Here is a 25188-nt window from a genome sequence, read left to right on the forward strand (position 1 = left end):
TGTGTTTCATTTCTCTCCAAGAAAATCAGAGCATATCTAGTGCAAAGCAAAATCTTCTCCCCCGCTGCCCTTCAGAGAACTCCATATACACCAAACGCTATTAAACAATTGACTTTGTATCAGCTCTAAAAAAGGATTAAAATGACTTTCATGACATTGAGGTGACGCCGTGTTCAAAACCAGCCAATTAGAAAAAAAAAAAAGAAAAAGAAAAATTACCGTCGGAGAATTAATTTAACTAAAACCGGATCAATTAAAAACCGTATCTTTGCAAGTTTTTTACATTTACAATACAGTTTTGTTTACGCATAAAATAAGCATTTGGAGTACGTTTTCGCGTAGAGCGAGAATAGGTTAATATATTTAATGATCTGATGAGTTCCAAGTTGGAAACTGAACGGAGAGCGTGGCATATCATTTCTCCTGCAAGAACCGAGGCTGCGGATGGAAAGAAAGGCTGGGGCTGCCCCCGCCTGCTTTCGGCATCGGCGCCAGGGCTTCCACTGCTACCAACGCCAAAGAGCCGCACAGGATTATCAGCTGAGCGGCTCGTTCTTTCCCTGGGCTATTTTTACTCGAGCGAATCCATTTAAAATTGCTTAAAACATCGAATGAAACACAAGTTATCTAAACATCAGATTTTCTAATTTTATTAAAAACGCACAAATTTTATCCAACATGTTTTCTTTCATACAGTGAATGGTCTAATATGCACTGGAGGTCACACAAGCTTAGGTTTATTAGAACAATAAAAGACATATGAGAAATTTAATATATAAAGAAAAAAGTAGCAGCTGTTGACTGCATATTTGACCATAAAATTTAAATATTTTGGACTTTTATTTTAAAGACACAAAAATAAAACCTGTGTGGGTCTATATAAGTCATATTAACAATTCCATGAATGTTCAACAGGACTAAAAATTAGCAAAGATGTTTGTTTGTTGTTTTTTTTTGTTTTTTTTTTTTTGTTTTTTTAACCTTGTAACACTTTTTAAACACCTTCTCGGGTTGCTGGTGCAAAGCACCTTACAGTATTTGTGCTATATATTTACTTTATTTGGCAACTGTCTGGGTTTTGTGGGTTTTTTTTTTTTCTTTGCCTTCTGTAAACAACACCTTTTACAAACTAGCACAGTGAACCACAAGCCCTGCAATCTGTTATAACATCTACAGAAAAGAAAATGAACTATTTTGGTTGGTTGCTCAAAATATTTTGCTTTTGAACAAGAGGTTCTAAAACAGGATTTATTAGTAAAACATTGAACTCCTGAATTTAACATTAGACGTAAACAGTTGACTGTTTTTAGTTCAATAGAGTCTTTTTGTTTAGCTTTTCTCTCTCTGTGAAGGTAGAATACTTTTTGTTTGTTTGTTTGTTTGTTTTCAAGTCATTTTTCGTTAGAGGTCTGGGTGGTGACCTTTGCTATGATGAGGAGGTTTTGTACGTGTAGCTTTGTGAAGGTAGAAGAGTTGGTGCTGAGGGCTTAACATTTAGTATTTGCTATTTTGAAAAAAAAAAAAAAAACAAAACAAAAAGAAAGGAAAAAGAAAGTTGTCCCACCTGATAGTCAGCAGGCTGAAATGGCTGATGCTAAAAAGAGTTTCTTGTTGTTGAACTTTCTGAGAGACAAAAATTAACAAACAAATTCATAATGCCAGAACCATCCTTAACCGGGAACGCTAGAGTTCTTGAAGCTTTTTTTCCCCCTTTTCTTTGACCTTTCCTTCATTCAATTAAATTTTGTTTTTGTTTTTTTTTAACAAGAAGTTTCTAAGGATTGTGGCTCTTAGGATGACATCCAACAGGGTAATCAAACTTAACGCCATCCTACGGTATGGCAGCACGTTACTGTACAGCTTCACCAGTTTCTTTGTCAATGGTACAAAAAAGTCCCCTTGCTTGTTTGATACAACCATAACATGAAGATTGTCCTGGTCTAGAGCAAAGCTTGCCTTGGAGCGATTTGGATTCAGTTCGTTCCCAAGGTATTATTGTCTTAGGGCAGGAGAGATGTTATATTTATTCATTTCTGTACACCATAACAATAAGCAGACTAGATGATCATCACTTACTTAGACCCAGTTTGTTTTAAAGCTACCACACAGCCGCTTCATTCATTTCTGGTGGATGTGACAAGTGATTGCCATAGTTAGCACCACCGTTGACGGATATCGAAGAAAATGGAGGACTGGGGCCAAAAACTTCCGCAGACATGGAGTGCAAGGACCCGGGAAGGTTGGGTTCGGGGCTGGGCGAATCTCCAGGGGGATGCGACATGATGTCAGTGAAGCGCTGAGCCTCACTGGAGGGGTGATGTCCGGGCAGGGGGTGATCCATGGCCCCCAAGGGAGTGCCTGACGGCCCCGAGGAGGGCACGAAAGGGAGATCCACGGGTGTCTGAGCTTGAGATGAAGGAGGTCCTTGCGGGAAGAAATCGTAATTGCTTCCAGGGCCGTAATACTCGCTCTGATAATCTGCTGGACAAGGAGAGACAGAGGGAAGGTAACGCACAGGCGAAGCAACCAAGCGGAAAAGACACAAGAGAGCGCATTTGAACGGTGGTGCCTCAAAATGTCACCCAAAGCTCACTGAACCCAAGAAGGAAACATGCTAACTGGCTCAGATGGCCGCAGCACGGCGAGATGGCCCTGGTGTGGCCTGTGGCCTGCACCGGGGCCATGTCGCTGTGCCGCGGCCATCTGAGCCAGCCAAGCACAAAGAAGAGGGACCACGGTCGGAGCACGTTACCCACCTCCGTAGAAGGAGAAGGGCCCATTGGGGATGAGCTCCCCGGGCTCCAGCCGGTCCACCAGCGGCCGCATCCTGCGTGGGCTGCGGAAGAAGGCATGTCGGCGGGCGCCCAGCGCGCTCAGCTGCTTCATCCGTCGTTCCTTGGAGCGCCGGTTCTGGAACCAGACCTGGATGGGTGATGGGAGAAGGTGACGGTCACGGGAGATGCGGTCCTGGGTGCCCCCGTTGCGGGTGTCCCCCCACCTCCCCCAGGGATCATTTCACCGCCCCACCACCTCCGAGGTCTCTTTTGTTCTGGGGAGGGGCCCGATCCGTTTGAAACGGGGCCGAGCCCACGCATGACGGCTGCCCCGCCGGCTGCAGGTCAAGAATGATTGAGTTAATTCTTATTACCCTGACAAGATTACTCCTAATTACCCTCACACTGAGACTCTCCAATCTAACCTCGTCTTTAATGGTCCTTTAACCCCCCATTACCCCCAGCGCTGCGGGTTTATAAACCTTTTAATAATTCCAGCGCATTGTCATTCTTATTTATCCATTAACCCCTCACATTTATGGTTATTAATTTCGATACCATTTACGGCTTTTTAGGACTTTCTAAAACCACCCCGCAGCTCTGCCCGTTGCCGACCGGCCGGGGCGGTCCGGGGCGGGGGGACGTGGAGGGGGGGCTGCCGGGCCGCTAAGATAATAACGATTTAAAAGGCCGGCGATGCTTTCCCTGGCCCTGCGGTGCGGGGGGAGCCGGGCGCCGGTCCCTCCATGCCGCCGCATCCCCCGCAGCGTGCGGGGCGGGCGGCGGGGCCGTGCCCGGTGCCCGGAGCGGGGGGGACAGACCCGGGGGGGGGGCGGTGGTACCTGGATGACCCGCATGTTGAGGCCGGTCTCCTGCGCCAGCTGCTCCCTGATGTGCCGGGTGGGTTTGGGGGTGGCCGCGAAGGCGGCTTTCAGAGTCTCTAGCTGTTTGGCTTTGATGGTGGTGCGGGGGCCCCGCCGCTTGGCCCCCAGGTTCTGGTCGTCGTTTTCGTTGCTGCCCGTCTCCTTGTCGGACACGTTGGCGCTTTCCGAGTCCTTGGCGTCGTCCTGGGAGGGGTCTTGGGAGTCGGGGGACAGGCTGGGGTCACTGCCGGTGGTGGCTGGGTGAGAGCAAAGCGGGGCACGCTGAGCCGGGGGGAGAAATACCGATCGCCGTACGAGCCGGGGAGAGGAGGAGGAGAAGGGAGAAGGAGAAGGGAGAGGAGGAGGAGAAGGGAGAGAAGAAGAAGGGAGAGGAGAAGAGATAGTAGAAGGAGAAGGGGAGAGAAGAAGGGATAGAAGGGAGAGGAGAGGGAGAAGGGAGAGGAGAGGGAGAAGGAATAGAAGGGAGAGGAGAAGGAGAAAAGAGGGGAGAGGGGAGACGAGAAGGAAAACGGAGAGGAAAAGTGAGAGAAGAGGGAGAAGGGAGAGGAGAAGAAGGAGAAAAGAGAGGAGAACGGAGAGAACGGGGAGGAGAAGGAGAAAAGAGGGGAGAAGTGAGGGAAGGAGAATGAAGAATAGAAGAAGAAGGGAGGAGAGCAGAAGGGAGAGGACCGGCTCTCACCCCGCGGAGAAGCCGGGGCTGAGCGCATCGCCGCCCCGCATCGCTCCTCACCTGAATGCAGGCTGTTTTCTTTGGCAGTATTGCTGTTATTTAGGTAATCTTCTTTGCAGACAAACTTGTTTTCGTCTATGATGTAGAGCTCCTCGCCGGTGGAGAGTTGCTTGTTACACATCATACACGTAAAACAGTTCAAGTGGAACACTTTGCTCCGCGCCCTGCGGACCAGGTCGCTGGGGGAGATGCCCTGGGCACAGCCCGCGCACTTGGTCCCGAAACACCTGCGGGGAGAGGCCGGGCCGGTGGTCAGCAGCGCCCGCGGGACCGGCCGAGAGCGGCCCGTAGCCCGGCCCGCCGGGCGAGCGCACCCGCCGCGCCCCGCGCCCCTCACCGCGGCCTCCGCTCGCCCCGCTCGGCCGCGCAAAACAAAACGAAATCAAACACAGCATCCCCACAGAGCGCTGCCGCGCGAATGCCTGAAATTATATCTTAAAAAAAAAAAAAAAAATTAAAAAGACACGATTTTGGCAGAGGATGAAGTGCTGAGGGATTAATTAAACGCCGGGGCTGCGTTGTCCGGGGTTTCCCCTCTGCGCCCCGACACATTGATTAACGAGACTCTAATAAACATTAAGCAGAAATTCTGAAATGCTATTAATCCGTGACGGCCGCGCATCGGCCGGAGAAGCTGCCGGGACCGGCTCGGCCGGCGATCGGGAGCCGCGGGGCGGTCCCGCACCGGGGCCCGCAGCCCCCGCCGCTCCGCTTCGGCCGGGCCCGCACGGCGGAGCTCCCGGTAGCCGAGTCCGGGTCAGTGCCGGCCCCGGTGCCCGGGGAGGAGCGGCAGCAGAGCGGCGGGGCTCCCGGTAGCGCTCCGCCGCGCCGGGCGATGCGGGGAGCCCGTGTGCGGGAAGGGCTCCGCGGCTACCCCGGCCCCGGGCCGGTCTTTGCCGTTACTGCCCGTGTGCGGTGCGGGGCCCGGCCGGGCAGGGGCACGGGCGGCCCACTCCGAGCCCGGCATTTATTCCGCTGCCCGCCGGGATGCGGGAGGGAAGCGGCGGCGAGCGGGTGTCGGTACCCGCTCCCCTCTCCATCAGACGGCGGTGGTGAGGGGATCGTTGCCCTCTGGTTTGATGGGAGGCGCCGGGCCCGCCGAGCCGCGCACCGCCGCCGCACCGGGCCTTCCCCGCCGGGACAGCACCGCGGCTCCGGGCACGCTGGGAACGACGCCGGGCTGCGGCCCCGCGGAGCGCTGCGCTCACGGCCGCGGAAAGTCCCGCCGGGAAGCCCCGGCAAGTGCCGCTGCAGCGGCCCCGGGACGGCCCCCGCCCGCACCGCCCCCGCTCCCGCTCCCGCTCCGCCGGTCGATAGTTTCGAGGCAACTTTGGGAAACCGGAGCGCGGCCGGTGCCCGCGGAGAGCGGCCGGGCCTCGCCCTGCGCACCCCGACGGGGCGCCCGGGGGTCCCTTCCCCGGGCCCGACCCCCGCCCGCTCCTCCCGGGAGAGCACCTGGAAAAATAACCACGGTTGCGGGGGGGGGGGGTTGCGTGTGCATCGGGAGGGAAGAAGCGATTGTGGGTCACACCGAACAACGGGGGAAAACAAAAAAATAAAGGGAGATGAAAAACGGATGCAAAGGAGCTGCGGCCCCGGGCGGGGTGGGGGGTCCGGTACTTACCGAAAGAAGTCGTTTTTGCAGTAAAGCTTGCCTTCTCGCGAAAAGCATTTCTCTGTCAAATTGCATTTACATTCACAGCACTGAACACACTTCACATGCCAAGCCCTGTCCAGTACATTCAACAAAAACCGGTCCAAGATTGGCCTTTTGCAGCCTGCACAGTGAACCATTGTCTTTGGTTATTTCTGAGAGTGGGGGGTATTGGTTTCCCAGATGTCAAGCAAGAAAAAAAATAATTTAAAAATAAAACCAAAATTTTGTTTTGTTTTGTTTTTTTTAAAGACGACAACACCGGCGTAGGTTTGCTTTTTTGTTTGTTTGTTTTAAAAGCCTTCGAGAAGTGAAGGAGGAGAAAAAGAAAGGGAGGAAGAAAAATCTTCGTTGGAGTGTCCTAGGAGGGATACACAGGAGAAACCACCCACTGCCCGAGGAGACCAGCGCTTCGCCACAACCGCAGAATCCCGGCCGCTACCAACCACGACAGCGACAATAATAATAATAATAATAATAATAATAATAATAATAGTAACAATAAAACAACAACGACTATAAAGATCGGCGCTCATAAAAATTAAAAAAAAAAAAAATTTAAAAAAGAAAAACCAAAAAAAAAACGACCACCAAAACCAAACGCCAAAAAGCGAGCGTGATGAGTTTTTCTCAGGTCTGAGGTAGAGCAGTCAGGAGTCAAAGTGCTTTTCCCAAAGAGAAATAATAAAAAAAAAATAATAATAATAATAAATAACAAAACGAGACATGGAGCCCCCCGCAGCGGTCAGACGGGCTCGGGCTGCTGCCGCGGCGACATGGCCCTACGCGCCGCGGAGCGGGCCGCGTCCTTACGCGGGTGGGGGGGTGCTGGGGGGGGCCGGGGAGGAAGGGGGCGGGGGGGGGGAGGTCTCCGCAGCTCCTCGCTCCGTCCTCTCTCGCTCCTTCTCTCCCTCGACGTCTGGTCGGTACCGTCGCGCCCGGCTCCTACCTACCCCCGCGCAGCGCCCTGCGCGCTGCCCGCCGCGTCCCCGCCGCGCCGCCGCGGCATCGCTCGGTGCTGCCGGCTTTTTGTTCCGCCTCCCCGCCGCGGTGCCGGGCGCGGAGGGAGGGGAGGGGAAGGGAAGGGAGGGAGGAAGGGAGGGCGGGCAGGCGACGGGGGCCCGCGCCGTCCCGGCAGCCCAGGCCGCTCTGCATGTTCCCGGCAGCCCCGCCGCCCCGGCCTTATGCACCGCGCGCACACGTCACCGCCCGCCCCGGCCAATCGCCGCCCGCCGACACCCCCCCAAAACCCGCCCCCTCCCTCCCACCCCCCTCCGGACCCCCCCGTCCCCCCCCCGTTCCCGCCGCGCCGCCGCCGGACGGGGCGTCCGCGCCCCCTTTATAGAGCCGCCGGGGCGCCCACGGCCGCTCCGCCCGCACCGCCCCGCACGCACCGCACCGCGGAGGGACGGGCGGCCCCGCCGCCGCTCGGGCCCGGCCCAAGGCGCGCCCTGCTCGGAGGGGTAGGTGTGTTGCGGGGGGGCGGGGGGGGGACGGGGGAACCGGGGCCGTTCGATGGGGTCTGGCACCCCCGCAGGGTTACGCATCCGTTATAGGCACCCGCCGGCCGGCTCCCGCCGCCCACCGGCGGGGCGGCTGGATGGGCAGCGGCGTCAAACGAGTTCCCGGTTTAGCCTGGTTGTTCCCCTCCATCAGAACCGGCGCGGCCCGGGGGCGGGGGGCGCAGAGCCGCCCGCGGGGCGCGGAGCCGGCGCTCGCCTTTCCCGGGAGAGAAGGCGCGGAAGGGCCGGGGCCGCGGCGCTCCGACGGGCGAGGAGGGGGCGGCGGGCCCGCTGCCGCCCGTTGGCCGCGGGCAGAGGGAAGGCGCCGGTAACGTCGCGGTGATTCCGTTGCCGGCGCTCGCAGCCCCCGATCGGCACCGTCCGCCGCTGATGTACTTTTTTTTTTTTTTTTAATTATTATTATTTTTTTTTTGGCAAATAAAAATGCATTTGCTTTTACCTTCCAGGGGTCGGTCGGTGGCCGGGGCGGTTCGGAGGGATGTGATTTCTCTTTCCTTCGCGCTTTGCTGCCCGGCGGGAGCTGCCGCTCCGGGGAGGTGTCACCGCCCGGGCCCCTCCCGGCCCCTCCGTCGCGGAGCCCCCGCTCTCACCTTCCCCGCGGGCTGATTGATCCGCCGCGGCGGGGAATTAGGAGGGAAAACGGTGGATTAATTGCCCTGAGCGTGCCCAAGGGTTGCACAGACGGCTGCGAGCCGGGGCCGGGCGCGGGGGCTGGCGGAAGGGCCTCCCCGGAGCCCGCAGCATCCCCCACGCCCCGACCCGCCGTCCGCGCTCTCTTTACCGTCTGTTTTCCTCGTCCTTGAGGGGGGGGGGAAATAAAAAAAATCGTGGAGGGAGAAATCGGAAAATAAAAAAAGGAAAATGAAGGCAGGAAAACCTTCTCCGGTGCCGCTGCGGCTCCGCGCCCTGCCCGCCGCTCCGGCCCGGGGGCGGACGGGGCCGGCGGAGGATGCGGAGCCATTCCCGGGGCTGTCCCGGGCCGAGGCACCGCCTCGGTGCTCCTGCGGGTGTTTAAAAGCCCCGGGGCTGCGTCCGCGATTTGTGTACCCCCCACCCTCCTCCCCCGCCAGGCCTCCCCGTGCCCCCGCGCCGGGCCGGAGCCGGCCATCACCGCCCCGTCGGGGCCGCGCACCGGGGCGCGCAGGGCGCTCCGCGTCCCTGCCCAGCTGTTGGTTTGCTTTGCCGCCGCTTGCGGGGATCAATAGAGCCCCGGCCGCCCCCCGCCCGCCCGGTCCCCCGCATATGGGCCGCTTCTCATGCGGAGCGGAGGGGCCGAGGGGCGCGGGCGGCCCCGCTCCGCCGCCCGGGAAGGCGACAGCTGTAGTGGCCGTCAGGGGACCGCTTCCCTTTGACTGCGGGCCCCCGGTGACATGTGTTGGTGGGGATGAATGAGGGGAAGGAGATGAGCATCTTATGTCCATCAAGCACCAGTTTTTCACAGCGATTTTTTTTTCTTCTCCTTTCCCAGGCGTTAGCGAAAGCATCTGGTTGTCCCCTGCCCCCTCCCGCCCCGCCGGCTCCGCGCAGGGCCCGGGGACGCCGAGGCGGCCACAGAGCGCTGTGCTCCCCCTACCCGCCCCGGGGGCTGCGGGGAGGGGGGGGAGCTGAGCCCCCCCGCCCGGGGTGCCCGCAGCCCCGCTGATTTGCCGGCGGGGCTCCCTGCCCGCCCGCCGCGCACAGGCAAATCCCCCGAAACCCCGCTCCGGAGACGCCGCAGCGCAGACCGAGGGGGGCTGCTCCCTCCGGGCAGGGAGGACCGCCGGGTGCCCTAGATCCGCCTCGTCCCCCCCCCTTCCCCGGGGGCCCCGACTCAGCGCAGGCGTTTAAAAGGCGAAAACGCCAGCGCTGTTTCCAGCAGGCTCCGAAAAGAAAACATTCGCCAACCCCGGCCCCGACGGGCCCCCTCTGCCCCGGGGGACAGGCGCGTCCCGGCGTGGGGCACCCACGGAGCCTGAGGGCAGGGGGGGAAATTCCCGCCCCCCGGGCAGGGGGATGGACGGCACGGCAGCACCCGGCCTGCTGCCTCCGCCTCCGAGGGCAATGCGTCTGCGTTGGGGTTGTTTTTTTTTTTTTTTTTTTTTTTTTTTTTTTTTCATTATATTTTGTAATTCTCCCTGGCCCGTTCCCGGCCGGGACCAAGCCCACAGCCCCGGCGGCGGGCGGGAGAGCGGGGGCGGCGGGACCGAGTCCACCCGCACCCCGGGGGCTTTCCAGAACCGAGCAACCCCGCCCGGCCCCGATGCTGAAAAAGAGGGAAATTAAGAGAGTAAGAAAAAAATATTCTCAAATTTATTTTAAATGTCATACAGAAGGAAAAAAAAAAAGTCCCTTTCAGGCGAGTCTGAATTTGCATTTTATTGGTGCCGTTCCCGTCTTTTTAGTTAAACATCACCCTGTTTTATCATCAGCCTTTCTACACCGCTGCGCTCGGTAATGGGATTTCTCTCTGCTTTACGGGGCACCAGTACTGTACCAACACCGGAGCGGGGACCGCGGCCGGTGCGCTGCATCCCCCCCTTCCCATCCCCTCCATCCCCCCGCAGCGAAGCCGAAAAAACCCCCAAACTTCCCTCCCACCCGGGCACAGACGCACCGTGTCCGTCCCCCGGCATCTTTCCTCGATTTGAAAAAAAAAATAAATAAAAAATTTTAGTTTTCCTTCCTTCCTTCGCAACGACCGCGCCCGGCATCGCTGATGCTGGCGAGCTTTGAGGGACCGGCAGAGCCACCTGAAAGGATCCCCGACGGGGGGAGGCATCGCCGAACCCCCCTTCTGACCCCTCCACACCCCCCCGGTAGCGATGATCGGGACGGCGGGGACCGCTCCGACCCGCGACGGGTCGGAGCGGTCCCCGCCGTCCCGATCATCGCTACCGGGGGGGACACGCACATCCCGAAACTTTCCCCCGCAGAAAGAGCGCCTCCGCCTGATTAAATATATATGCGGTTAATGCACTAAACAAATATTGAAGTTAAGATGTAATTAAGCCTGTAGAACATCCCCGCGCAATAAACCCATTGCTGGACGGGATCCATCGCTGCGCGCCGCGCCAGGTTTGTTTTAAGGGAGCTTGGAGAGACAAAAAAAATATTAAAAAATAACAATAAAAAATCTTTAAATTATGTATTAGAGGCTCTCAGTTTATGCTGCCACACTCGGGTCGATGCTGAGGGTAAACACGCCCGGGCGGTCCCGCACCGTCCCCGCTCGCTTTTCCCTTTTCTTATTTATTTTTCAGCCACCCCCCCCTCCCCCTTGATTAGCCCTCCCGGGTTTCTTTCCACGTCGCTAAATGTTGTCGCTTACACTCAAAGCTCATGCATTGTTTATGGGAAATATAGTTAATAAATAATTACAAATCCGAGGTGCGCGTCTCTGCCTTTGACTGAGAGCTGCCGGCGGAGACGGGAAAGCGCCCGGGAAGGGGCCGGCGGCGGCCGGGGGGGGGTGGTGGTGGTAACCGAGCCCTCCCGGGAGCGGGTCCCAGTGGGGCACCCCGGAGCGGGGGGGAATCGGGCCGGGCCCGGGGCGAGCGGGGCAGGACAAGGGCGAGCCCGGGTGTGTGAGAGCTGACCGGGTTTCTTCACGTTGTTAAGGAGGGAAAGGGCAGATAAAAGACGAATAAAAGAGAAAAGAAAGAAAAGTAAAGAGGTGGCGGGGGCGGCGGGGGTGGGGTGGGGGAGACTATAAAAAAGAGGGTGAAACAAACCCCAGGAGGATGCACCGATCCCGGCTCATCCATCTTCATTGTCTCCGTGTGTGCAAAAGCAACTCCAGTATAAGGAAAAGCCACTATCAAAGCCATGGCTTTATTTTATATCCTATAGATCAGGAGGGAGGCAAAGCTTTATTTTCGCCCAGAGACAGATATTTTATTTCTCTCTTACGGTTTTATGTGTGAGAGATGTCAAAAAGGTAAAATAGATTGCTAATGCATAGGCAAAACGAAGCTGTTTTGGCATGCTCTGTGTCATGAGGTCTCCCAGGGAGAGCAGGCTGGGGATTTAGAGCTGATGGGAGACTCTGGGGGATTTCTGCTAAAACATCTCTCTCCATAAATCCAGCCGCATGGTCAGCTCGAGAGGGAGAAAGAGTTTTAAAGGGGAAGAGTTGGAGCGCGGCGGGAAGGGGCGGCGGAGCGGGGACCCCCGGCCCGCCCGGACCCGGCTCTCCGGGGGGCGTGGGGGGGCCGGCCCGGCTCCGGGTGTGTGTGCGTGCCTGTGTGCGTGTGTGTGTGTGTGACACCGGCGCTTTCGATGGTTTGTCCCCGCGGAGCAGCGGCGCTGGGGACCCGCCGAGCCACCCCCGGCGGCACAAAGCGCTCCCGCCTCGTCCCGCCCTGCCGAAACGCCGCTGCGCACCCCTGTCCCCCCCCCCGCCCCGGCTCCAGCGCACGCCTCACCTGATTTTAGGATTTTTCACCCCTAAAGCCCAGCCCCCGGTGGTCGGCGGAAGCCCCGCGGGTCGCTGGGAGCGGCAGCCCCCGGCCGCAGCCCGCCGCCGGCGCCGCAGCCCCGCGGAAGCCCCTCCAGCCGCTTCGCGGGGACCTTTTGCAAAGTTAAAATATCTCTCCCCAAGCTGCAACAATTTTCATACTTTTTGACCTCGGGGATTTACTTAGCACGTTAAGTTCAAGGCTCAGAAGCCCAAGGCTATTACTCATTTAGGCACTCCCACCACCAACACTTTTCACCACATATTTTATCATTTGACTTCCTGGCTTAAATTCATGTTATGGCAAATAATGGATGGTAATACTTTCCCCCCTTCCCCATGTTAATTGTCTTGTCTGACAACCTCCGCATTTGAAATGATTTAAAGCAAACAACGGTGCAGCGAGACCAGGAGACAAACCAGCACAAAACATCTGCAGGAGCCCTGCAGCTCCCGCTCTTCCCCTGCAAGTTAGTGGCTGGAGGTGGGGGCCGGATCCAGAGCAGAGTGAGGGACCCCCCGAAAGCATCGCTCAGCTCTTGCTGTGGTCACTGCGGTGCTCCCCATGCCCTTCGTGCCCGTGCCACCGCGCTCGGCCCTGCCCCGGGCCCCTCCGGCTTTGCTGCCTGAAATATTGCTCTTCTTGAGGTGGCTGAAATGGGGAAACAAAACAGACTGCTATTTGCAAATTAAAAAAAGCAAGGTGTAGTTGATTAGCAAATTAATTATTTCAGTACCCCCAGGATTATATTGTTTTTCTAAGTTCTGTGGGCCTGTGTAATTTACTAATTTCACAGTCACTGAACTTCCCTGGGAGTGAGAGTCAATCTCACCCACCCATCTCACACGTACACGCGATTTTGTGCAGAGGCAGAGGGTCTGTCGGCAGTGTCGCAGGGAAGAGGGCGTCCAGACCTTTCCCCCTGCTCCTGCTGCTGACCTGCTGCCTGACTCTGGGCAAATTCTTTGTTTTTCTTGTTTCTGAGGGTGGACAGCACCTTCCTACCCAACAAAACCATACCTTCCTGCTTAGAAAGCAGTAACTGCACGGACTTCCCTGTGCTGAACACTGGCTTCCCATATGGGTACAGAAAAAGGGCTGCTGTGGTGTTTGTCCTTTGCAAGCTGCTGGAGAAGAGGGCTCCCAATAGAAGAGGTTTTTTTTGTCATCAGCAGAATGTCAGCTTTTGGTGTCTGACATCACCGTCTTGCAGAGCACTCAAGAAAAATAATTGAAAACAAAACAAATAGGCCTATCCCAACAAAATATAGGGATAATACGCCTGCACTGGCGGGAAACCAGCACTTCCCTCTGCCTACCTGCTGCAGATGCAGGAGCAGATCTCAGTTCAGGGTGATAAAACAGCATCACCTGGACCAGGTACCACAGCACCACAAACTTCCCTCGCTGCTGGTGAAAATGAATCCAGAGCTCCTGGCTGTATTTATATCGGTTTGCTTAGTCCCGACCTCTAATTAATCTTCTTCTATATATAGATTCTGTAATTTGATACCACGTTACTATATAATATCCTATGTCACACCCTGTTTATATAGGCTTCTATTTTAAGGCTTCTGACAGGTCAGGAGGCTCTGGGCAGCGTGCCCTTCTTTCTCCCCGCTTTATTATACGCCCACAAATTAGGGCAAGCGGTATTATGCAGTTTGAGCCCGACAAAGTTCCCAGCTGCCGTGTATCTGCAGCTCAGCACAACATTTTGCCTGCCTGGACCCAGTGGGAAGAGCCAGGTAAGAGGCAGACGCTGGGTGGGAGCCCGTGGCTCAAAGTGCTCGCGCGCCCCTGCGCTGCGAGCGTGGTGGCAATTAAAGAGGTGACTGGCACGCTCCAGACAGGGCTCGTTAGCACCGCGCAGTGCTGCGCTGCTCATGGCACCCCAGCTACTCATTGAGCATCTCATTTCTATAGGGTCACCACTGCACTGGCATGAAACTGGAGCATTGCAGTAAGGAGATGTGCCCAAGTGTGTTATTTTATAAAAATTTTAACCCCCTGATACCTTCCCTTTCTTTGTACAGTGTGATGTTCTAGGTTTGGCCATACGCATACACAGCTTATTTCAACACCATAGCAGGGATACGGCACGCACAGCCACAATCCTATTCCTCTGAAATGCATCAATACACCATTTTCAAGATGAAAAAACGAGATCATCTTGTTCTAGAATGTGAAATTTCACTAGTTCCAGCTAATTTTTCCAGGAGAGGCCAGGGACCCTCAGTCCCCATGAGGGTCCTGCCTGATGATGCCTCTCTGTCCCCTGCTGCACTCCAGGACAAGTGCCCCACGGCAGGGCAGAGCCACATGCCAGCATGACCAAGGACCAATTCTCCATGCTCAGAAGCTCACTTTAAAGAACACGTATTGCTCTGAAAAAAATCATTCCTCAATGTCATTGTTACTCGTATTCCAGCTGGGATCTGCCTCACCAGAACCTCTGTGTTGGCGAGGCAGGGTGGGAGGGCACGGGGTGGGGAGCAGCTCCTCGGGGTCACCCAGAGATGGGCACAACCCGAATCTCCCAACTCCCATGGAGATACACTGCACCCTTCAGACTCCGTCACCCCTCGGCTCCCTTCCTTATCATGTTGCCTGGTGGATTGGGGGAAAACCCTGCTCCAGACCCCGTCTGCGTTGCCCTCCCCAGGGCTGCTGCAGAGGGCTGGATGAGGCTCCGGCGTTGGGCAGCACTGGAGGGGCCGTTTCGCTCCACAGGGCATCGCCTGCTGTGGAAACGCAGCCTCATGACGGTATCCTCATTCCAAAGTGGAAAAAATGTCGTGAGAAAGGCTGCTCACCCCTGGCTTTGTTATGCCACAGCCTGAACCGGTCGTTCTCCAGTTCGGTACTTCCAACGCACGGTTATTTGTTGAACTCCTGGCAGCAGGCTGTTAACATCCCACCTCACAGCTTCTCACCTCGGCTGCTCCCAGAAACACGCACGCAGGGCGCGACAGAACCAGAATGGCTGATCAGCCCGCTGGGGAGCCACTGCCCCGCTCCTCTCCTTACCCATGGCCTGTCATAGCCCGTTACCGGGCTTGTCACTCACGAGTTACCGGGCTCCGAGAGCTCCCTATCAGCCAGTCCCTGGGTGCTCTTCTCACGTCTCTGTATCCGCAGGTGGAGGTGGCTCCGGAGAGCAGAGACCGATGCATCCAGCCCCGACCCAGCGCAGCCGCGAAGGCGCGGGAACTTGTTTGGCTAACGAACGAGTAAACCTTGTTTCAAACGGAGAGTCCCTTATTTATCTATATTCATACATATTTATCCTTCGGGAGCAACCCCAAACCCCAGTGAACAGTTTTACAAAATATGTTTCTCCTCCCTGTGCAATGACGCTGTTTTCACCGGTAACAACCATCTGAAGGAGCTGTGCAGCGTGGCGATGTCACGTGCGTAGGAAAATGGGAATTTCCCAAGATGTTTGGACCCAGAAACTCTGAGTCTGCAGAATTCCCTACTGATGTGGTTTTTTTTCAGTTGTTGAAATAAAATCTTCATTGCTGTAATTAGTTAATATTTGTAAAGCCTGTAAGATTCCAGAATAAATGGCTAAAAGAAATTCGCATGGCTATTAGATAAATATGTTAATAATAATGAAGATGGCTGGTGAGAAGACATCACTCCTAATGATGTACGATTTATTTCCTTAAGGGTGTGCTAATAAACAAAACTCATTTTTAAAATCTGGCCCATTTATTCCACATATGTTCTCAGATCAAATAAATTACTCTAACCGCAGCGTGGCCTTCCTCTTCTCCTTTCTTGGAAATTTCTCCTCAACGCTTGCCATGTTGGGCTGCCGGTGACAAGGACAAACATTCCTTCCCACCCCGCCCCCTAGATATGAAAACCTGTTGCCCTTGGTCCTGTCCTGACAGCTCGAGGGGCCTCCCAAAACATCACTTAACCTCTGCAAAGGAGCTTGGCTGTTTGTCCTCATCCCAACCTGAGCTTTGCAGGGAGTCCCTGGGCAGATCCCTGAGTCCTGGATCAACGGCATAGTCTTGAACCAACCTAAACCCACACCAAATTTCATGTCCATAGGCTGATATTGTGAAACCAGAGAACCTGCCCCAAAGCTCATGAAGGAAAGCGTCTCCTCCCACTTCTTGGGGCCAGCCGGCAGCGTCTGCAGCATCTCCATCCCCGTGGTGTCTGTGCGCAAGGTGAGATGCAGCGGGAGAGCGGAGCCGACCCAGCTCTGCGGGGCCTGCCACACACTGAGCATAATCTCTGCTCACTGCCGCTCCCTCTGATGTCTTCACCCCAAATCAATAAGGTGTTAATTCAAAACAAATCTTTCCTGCATACCTGCAGGAGATGACGTCCCCTGCACAAGGGAGCACGCAGGAAGGTTCCCTTCCCACCCCCGTCCACAGGCAAACGCACAGGGCAGAGTCCTCTGGTGCTGCAGGACGGCTCCAGCATCCGAGGAATGGTTTAGGGATCTGTGTGTTCTGGAAAGAAGATTTCCTCCCATAGCTTTTAAAATCCCAGATTAATATTCTACAGGGCTGGCGCTTCACACAGGAGGGAAATGCCATTTCCAAATACTGACGTGTTTTCATTCCCCTATTTGAATTCAAGTACTTTCATACGTCAGATACTGACTTGTTTAGCTTTAAAAATCATAGACTCATAGAATCATAGGATGGTTTGGGTTGGAAGGGACCTTAAGGATCATCTCATACCACTCCCTGCCCTGGGCAGGGACACCTCCCACCAGCCCAGGTTGCTCCAAGCCCCGTCCAACCTGGCCTTGAACCCCTCCAGGGATGGGGCAGCCACAGCTGCTCTGGGCAACCTGGGCCAGGGGCTCACCGCCCTCACAGCAAAGAGTTTCTTCCTGAGATCTCATCTAAATCTCCCCTCTTTCAGTTTAAAACCTTTACCCCGACCATGGAAAAGCTTTTCCATACCTCCAGCACAGGCACCACCACCACGAGCGGCTGTGCCAGCGGGCAGGGTGGCAATGCTTAAAACAAGTCACCGGACACGGACACATTTCAAATTGAGAGAGAAAGAGGAGGGAAAATGTTTGAAAACAGCAGTTTGAGAATAAGCATAGACCACCCTTCTCCTTGGGGTAAATCCCCCCTGTTGAGGTCCAGCTCATGCCAGGGAAGGGTGCAAGGCTGGGCCAGGCAGGTCCCCATGGGTCCGTCACCTCCCGGGGCTGCAGAGGTTGTGAAAATTGCTGCCCGTTGCCCCATTCACCTTGAAAATACACATTTTTCTTCTGACTGCCACAGTCAGAAAATCCATCTTTGCAGGTTGTACCCAGCTGCCCGCCGGAACCATCCGGGCTGTGGGGTCGGACGGATCCAGCACGCGGGGGCTGCAGAACTAATTATTCAGCCCCAGTGACACTACAGCCATCGGCGGCAACAACACACAACACGATATAAAACTGCAGGTAAACACGCAAACAGGAGGAGAAGGAAACGCGCGGGTCCAGCGAGGAGAAGGGCGAGAAACACCTCTTGCAGGGAAAGCCAAGGATGGATTTGAGGCTTCTTCACATGGCGGAGGGCAAAATGCCACCGTGTGACGGGCACGACTGTCACAGCCCCGATCTGCCAGCGCGGCGCACACAGCACCCGGGCGATGAAACGCTTCTTTTCTATAAAGACATTCCAAGACAAAGAATAAAAATAATCTACAATAGGAAGCCATTTGAAAACCTTTTACTGCACTTATTTGTTGCCGCTTTTTTTTTTTTGTGTGTGTCTAAAAAAAATCAACTAGCCTCCCGAGTTTTATATGGAAACAAAAAAATATAGTTAAAACATCTCCGAAATGGCCATACAACCAAAATATATGCATTAGGTGTTAAACCCTCCTATCAGAGAGCTCAGCTGGATTTCTTTTTTTTTTTTTTTTTAAATCTGCAAAATATAATTAAATTGGTGTTGCTAAAAAAAAAAAAAAAAAAAAGAAAAAAAGCTAGCCCAGTCCAAACCCTTATAAGGATATTTCAGACATGCTGAGGTTCCTTTTCCATAAATGTTAAGCAGACATCTGTAAACATAATTGGAATTTACTGCACACGTGAATAACTGCATATAAATTAGCCTGTATCATTGGGGTTTAAGAAAGGGCTGCAGGTCCCCCCCCTTGTCGATAAGACGGCGGCGTTTCCAGCGCACATCCCAGCTCAATTCCAAATGTCAATTTCCTACGTTTTAATTTTTTTTTTTTTGCATAGCTGTTGCCTTGTTACATTTATCTTAAAGCCTCTATAGATGAGACATTCTGCTGAATTTTGTACATTCCCAGGTTTGTTTACCAGGCTGACGGTTATTCTTTTGGAAAATGCGGAGTGGTATTGTCAGGGATTGCTTAATATTAATGATGGAGACCTGGGCATCTGAGGGAGCTGAACGAGCACAACTTCATCTCAGCATTCCTCATTTTTTTTCCGTATTTTTTCCCCCCTTCCTTTCCTTTTCTCTGCCTTCTCCTTTGTTATGGGCAGGATGGCAGGAGGCACGGAGCCCTCTGGCCCTAAACCCCCGGGGACGTGAGGCCAGACCCTGCTCCTCATCAAGTCAATAGGAAAAAGCCCAACTTCTGTGGCTCAGAAACCAGCTTTTAAGCACCCACTTAACTTTATGCCCGGGGGTTGAGAAATCCCAGTCAAGCCACAGCAAAATCTATGCACCACGATGGGGGCTGAGGCTCTCAGCGGAGGAAGGAGCTTCCTCCTCCTCCTCTCCTTCTCCATCCTCCTGTCCTCATCTAGGTGGAATGAAAAGTCGGCAATTCTCTACCCAGAGCACCGGGGAGGGCACGTTCGTTGAGTCCAGCATGAAAAGAGGTGTCCAGATACACATAATTCAGCTAAAACGCGGATTACTTCAGATTTGCATTGAGTCAGGCAGGAGCAGGATTTACACAGAGCCACATCACGTAAAAGCACAATTTTACGCAGATTTAGTGAAAACAAAGGGTTGCGCCCACTTTCAGAGACACGCTGACACCCAGCTTATAGCAGCTCAGCCTTAGCCGGTGACTTTACAGGAGCAAATTCAACCAACCCCACCAGTTTTAAGCAAATATGAGCCCAAAACCAATGGTGCTGAGGTGCCGAAGCACGTCTGGGGCACAGACCCAGATGCTCCCAGGCTGGGGAAGGACCATGCGGCTCAGAGAAGAGTGACAAACCCAGGAGGGGAAATTCCTCTCACGCTGGGATAAACCCCTGTATGAGGCTGCAACGTTGATCCCAAATCTGTTGAATTTCAGGGAAAACTTAACATGGGGGGGTCTCTGCATCAGGCGCTCCAGGTTGGTAGAGCCAAACAGATGTCACACACCATGGCCACTGAAGGTAAACAGAATCATAGAATGGTTTGGGTTAGAAGGGACCTTTAAAGCCCATCTAGTCCAAGTCCCTGCCATGAGCGGGGACATCTTCAACTGGACCAGGTCGCTCAGAGCCTTACCCAGCCTGGCCTGGAATGTTTCCAGGGATGGGGCATCTCCCACCTCTCTGGGCAACCTGGGCCAGGGTCTCACCACCCTCAGCGTAAAACATTTCTTCCTTATATCTAGTCTAAATCTTCCCTTTTTCAGTTTAAAGCCATTCGTCCTCATCCTATCACAACAAGGCCTGCTAAAAAGTTTGTCCCCGTCTTTCCTGTAGCCTCCTTTAAGTACTGAAAGGCTGCAATAAGGTCTCCCTGGAGCCTTCTCTTCTCCAGGCTGAACCCCCCCAGCTCTCTCAGCCTGTCCTCACAGCAGAGGGGCTCCAGCCCTCCCAGCATCTCCGGGGCCGCCTCTGGCCCCGCTCCAACAGTTCCGTGTCCTTCTGCTGTTGGTGCCCCAGAGCTGGAGGCAGCCCTGCAGGGGGGTCTCACAGAGCAGAGGGGAAGAATCCCCCTCCTCATGCTGCTGGCCACGCTGCTGGGGATGCAGCCCAGGACGTGGTTGGCTTTCTGGGCTGTGAGCGCACATTGACGGCTCACGTCCAGCTTTTCACCCAGCAGTACCCGCACATCCTTCTCAGCGGGGCTGCTCTCCATCCCTTCATCCCCAGCCTGTGCTGTTACCGGGGGTTGCCATGATCCAGGTGCAGGACCCTGCGCTTGACCTTGTTGAACCTCATGAGGTTCACACAGGGCCACCTCTGCAGCCTGTCCAGGTCCCTCTGGGTGGCATCCTGTCCCTCAGGTGTGTCAACTGCACCACTCAGCTTGGTGTTGCCAACATCAGTATTAGGCTCTGACATCTGATGAGATTCTGCTCACCCAGGTGGGCATAGGACGACCCCCATGTTCTGTGGAAAGGGACGGTCCTGTGTGTGGAGCCCCCACCCCAGCATCCCCCAGCCCCTGCTGGCACGATCGCAGGCGTTCCCGACAATCCCTTCTTCACGATAACGACATTATCAAGTGTGCCAACGAAGTAAACGGGTGATTTATTTCATTGTCACTCTTCAAAGGCGCATTTGTTTACCATCCATCTCTCGCCCCCAGCTCGCCATAAGCTCTGTTTGTCCGGAGGGGGCCGCGGGACAGGAATCATGGGGCTGTGAACCATCCCCAGGGCAGCGTCCCCCGCGCCCGTCACTGTTCTCACCTTGACTCCAAGCTGACGGAGTTGGCGGGCACCGCCGGCGCGGGGATCCCTGCGGTTTTCCAAGGGATGCTCTCAGCAACGTGTGAGCAGGGAGGGCTGACCTGAATTTAACCTTTCTCCAAGCCCCACGTTTGATGGGGAGGGAAGGTGAGAGATACGGCAGCTTGGCCAGAGCCAGCAACAAACTGCCAGAGTTTCTTGGGATGAAGGAGATGACACGGAGGGGGGCAGGGGGAAGCGCTGCAAACCCATCGCGACAGGAGCCGCCAGGCAGAGCCGGCCTGGTGGGGCTTCATGCCACAGCATCGCTTCTTAATAATGGAAGTGCAGTACCTCGCTTCTCTTTAGGGAAAAAGAGAAGGAAGGAGGAAGCAAAAAGAAGCAAATATGAAACAAAAAGTTTTTTTCCTTGTTTTTTTTTTCTAAAAAGAAAAAAAGATGGATTTTTGGTCTAAACTCCCCATCTGATCTGGCCCTACAATCTCACAAGTCATGAATTTTAATCGTGCCAGAACCAGCTCAGCACGGGAACGGCACCTCCAGCGAGGTTCAGGCACAACCTCAGCCGGGGGAAACCATCGCCGTCTGCAACCCCGGCACGTGGAGCTGTAGCCCCCGAGGATGCTGCCCAGATAATTGCGTTCTCGAGGTGCCGGCGGCGCTCCACCGTCTCCTCCTCTAATTAAGTGCCAAAGTGGATGGAAGTGGTGGGGAGGACGAGGGGGTTTGCACAGTGGTCGGGAGGTGCGGGAGGGACGGGCATGGGGGGCCCTGCCCCATGGCTCCCTGCCTGCACCTGGCCCCAGCCCCGGCCTGGCCACCGCTCGCCGTCACCCCTGAGCCTCCCCGGTCACCCTGGTGTGGCACAATGGCCATTTCATAATTCAAAATTATCGACTAAGCATTTTTTCCAGGCCAGTCCAATTACTTTCAAACACACCCATTTGATTTTAGTGTCAAAGAGATTTTCTTTTTCTCTCAAGTTGTTTTTACGGACCTCGCCCCCCCCAGCTCCCGAAACCTGGAGCACCAGACAGAATAATAAGCAGACTCGCTATTTAGTCACAGAATGACCTGAAATTTCTCTGAGGAAACATATTTTTCACTGAAAAATACTGGAAAAATCTGTATGAAAGTTTCTCCTTGACATTTTCTTGGTTTAGAGGAAACAGGAGAGCAATTTTTCCCCATCGCTTTCATAGTTTGTTATTTTTTCTTCCCTCTCTCTCTACTCATCCCCAAGAGTTTCCTCCAGGATGGCCGGTCACACCATAAGAAAGAAGGGAGTGGGATGAACAAGGCATTGGGAACGACCGAGAAACAAGGACACACCTCAACAAGGAGAAATAACCGAAGTTCTTTTGTTTCTGATGCTTTCCAAGTAAATATAAATATTTTTTAATTCTACAAGCCCCGTGCAGTAGGCTGGCGCCCAGGCCATGCCAGCAGCCCCCGGGCAGCCGCAGGAGGTACGGAGCCAAGGGGCAAGCGGTGAAACCCCAGTTACTGCCACGCACCCCCCGCAGCTGCTTTGATTTATCTGGAGGTGGCGGCACTTTGCTGAGTGGCACAGGACAGTGGTGTGGGGGGGGTTTGAAGTAAATCTCTGGCTTCCCTATATAGTTTTTTTTTGCGTTCCTTCGCTGCAGTTAGTCTGGATTGGGTGCCCGCTTCCACTCCCTGTGTTTACGGCAGGAATCTGCTATAAAGGCTGGGCTCTTGTGCTCATGTTTTGTTCTTTTAAGGCCCGTTTTTACAATGGCACGGCACAAGTGAAGGCATCATATTATAAACAACGTAATAGGAATGGCTTACATTTAATGTGACAACTTTGAGCCAAGCTCTGTGCTCTCAGCCGATGGGAACAAGCACCCAGCTCCCATGGGGATGCCGGTCCCCACCGAGACACCCAGCTCCCGCGGGGATGCTGGTGCCCACCGAGACACATGCCAGAAACCAAAACCCGAGCCTGCCAGTTGCTTTTGTCCGTGTTTTTCACGCCCTCCTGCCAACCAAGCATTGTGCCAAGGGGTCTGTCGCATTTAAATACATGGCATTATCTATTACAATGCTTCAATATTTATTACAGAGATTTCGCTTTAACTGCTTTGTAAATCATAGCAGAAATAATGGCCTTCCAACTGAGAGTCATATGCCATAATCAACCAACAGAAAGTCAAGATTGTAATTTAAAGTATATATTAAGAAGTCCTTATGTGAACATTTTGTTTAAATTAAGAGATGGGACGTGATTCAAACAGTAAGGCCTCACCAAAGATAATTTTCCCCAGCAAATCACTCAAGGGTTTAGAGGAGGCTCGGGGGGTGCGAAGGAGCAATCGTGACCTCCCAGGACTATAAATATTTTTTTGTTGTCAGATTACTTGCACAGCAGGCTCTGCCCACCCAGCGCGGTCTGTCTCCGAGCGGCACCTCGGAGGTTTCAGCGGTGAAGCCGGCTCAGTGCGGCAGAGCTGGACACCGATCGGCGTCCTTGGGCCACGGCCAACCTCCCCCGGGTAAAGCCGCGCGGGCTCGCTGGCAGTCCCCAGCCCCGTCTGTCACATCCCTTCCTGGCCCCAGCGCCCCGACACGCGCCGTCTGCTCTGCCTCCAGCGCTGGGCGGCCCCGCTCCCACTGCCCGCCATTCCAAACCCATCCCTGTCCTGCCACAACGGGCTGTTCTGCTGCTAAGCTCACGGTGAGGTATCCAGCTCCCCACTACCACCTCCCCAAATTGCACCGTGCAGACATGTCCCAGCCCTGGAGAGCTGCAGCCCCCCCTGCCCGGGTACCTGCGGTCCCCTGCCCGCCCCTCGCACCCACAGGGGACCTCTGGGATACAACTGCCATGATTAGGTGCAACCCTACAGAGAAGCAAGCAGAACTCCAGGTACAGCATCCTTGGAATGGGGACGCCCTAAGGACCTCATGGGTAGGACTTCTCTGAGAGCTTTCTCCTGGCAAGGGCCAGAGGTTTGCAGCCCCGTCCCACGCAGAGATCACCGGGCGTTTGTGAGCTCGGTTCTCATAACAGATCACCGTATTCCAGTATTTATGAAGCCTCCTTTCAATAATTATCACGCTGTTACATTGGTGAGTTTCTTGACAAGTTATTAAATCATAATTTCTAATTTAAATGCCAGCTTTTGGCGTGCATGCCTGCTCAGGATAAGCTCATTTTCATTTTTATTAAACATCACCTATTAAACACAAGGAGAATTTTCTTAGGAATAACAGAAAACACCACAGGTGCCTTATTTCCCAGCTCATGTTGTAAGGGTTTCAAATAATTCCCAAAACACCAACCGCAACAAGGGAATTGGTGCGTGGTTAGGTGAGGGCCGAGGTCTGCAAAGACCCTTCTCCAGAAAAGCGGGGGCTGCCTGGCACCTTCCCTTGGGTTTTTCTCCTCGCCAGCCCTGGGGCGGGACAAACCCCCCAACTGCAGGCTTTGCATCCTGCCACAAAGCACCTCCAAAACTGAAGAGCACTCACACGAAACCAAAGGAAAAGCTCAGGACGTCGGCGCTAGACATCAAAGCACCCAACTTCCAGAGATATTTCAGAGGCTCGCGACACGGCAGTCATACTTCGGCGCCACCCAATACTTGGCTTTTCAAGCAGATGGTCAATTAATTATGCTCGTTTGGCGCTTATAGTGCCTGGCCCCGGGCTCAGCGTCCGAACCGTATAGCCCTGCGTTGCAGGAGCGGTTGCAGCGGTGCTGCCGGCTCCGTCCCACCCAGGGTTATCCTCCCCACCCCGACAAATTTACGGCGCGAGGGGTTGTGTGTCCATGGAGCCCAGGACTGAGCCCATGGGTATATGGCACAAACCATGCAAAAATGGGAACACGCAGCTGTTTTTATCTGAAAACGGGAAGTAAATGGAAAAGAACAACTCCAGTGCAAGAGACGTGGGGTGAGAGGATGTTCAAAACCATCCCTGGGGACGAAGGGTTGTGCACTTGGCTGAGCCCCTCTCTCTCGGCTGGATTTTGTGCTAAAATCCTGACTGACTTTGGGGCTGACGGGAAAAGGAATTACCCATTTCCCCCAAATGATTTCCATCTCCAGACTCTACGTTCTCTGTGATCAGACTGATTAGTTAAATAAATCATCCTTACCTGAAGATAATCCATTTACGCTTTTTAATTAAACACAATTATGACAATTTGTTCTGCTGCCTGACAGATTGCATGCACAATCGAAGCCGAGGGCAAGAAACTTTTGCGGATGTATTTACCTCCAGGCCAAACAAAGGAGCAGAAAAGTACCAAAAACGCACCTTTGATGATGGTGCTGAAGGTTGGCCGGGAAAAAAAAATAAAAAGGGGAGACTGGGGAATTAGTTGAGATGATCGGTGTCCTCTGGAACAGCCGTGGGCCTCTCCTGTGCCATGCCTGCAGCAGAGTACTGGGCTGGGTCCTCTCCGCACTCCTGATGGGCGCAGAAGGAACTCGATTTTGGGGCTGCGTATCCCCCTCGCTAAATGCAAAGCCAGGACTAGGTGCAAATATGAACACGGGCCGTTTCCTTAAAACGGCGCAGTGTCCTTTCCGCAGCCCAACAAGACA

The 25188-nt window shown here is 54.4% G+C and overlaps 1 protein-coding gene across 2 annotated transcripts; it reads right to left on the reverse strand.

The window, feature by feature from the left end:
- Positions 1-720: 720 nt before the first annotated feature.
- On the reverse strand, positions 721-6714 carry LHX1 (LIM homeobox 1). 2 transcript variants are annotated; one of them, XM_054208986.1, is made up of 5 exons: positions 6013-6714; positions 4389-4615; positions 3617-3894; positions 2757-2922; positions 721-2478 (listed from the first exon to the last, which is right to left on the reverse strand). In XM_054208986.1, the coding sequence occupies exons 1-5, from the start codon at positions 6180-6182 to the stop codon at positions 2099-2101; spliced, it is 1221 nt and encodes a 406-aa protein (XP_054064961.1). In that variant the 5' UTR covers positions 6183-6714; the 3' UTR covers positions 721-2098. The 2 variants fall into 2 exon arrangements, with proteins under 2 accessions (XP_054064961.1, XP_054064960.1); XM_054208985.1 differs by having other exon boundaries at positions 721-2481.
- Between the last annotated feature and the right edge of the window lie 18474 nt (positions 6715-25188).

The sequence above is a fragment of the Rissa tridactyla genome, chromosome 7 (genome assembly GCF_028500815.1).
Source record: "Rissa tridactyla isolate bRisTri1 chromosome 7, bRisTri1.patW.cur.20221130, whole genome shotgun sequence".
NCBI classification, from domain to species: Eukaryota; Metazoa; Chordata; class Aves; order Charadriiformes; family Laridae; genus Rissa; species Rissa tridactyla.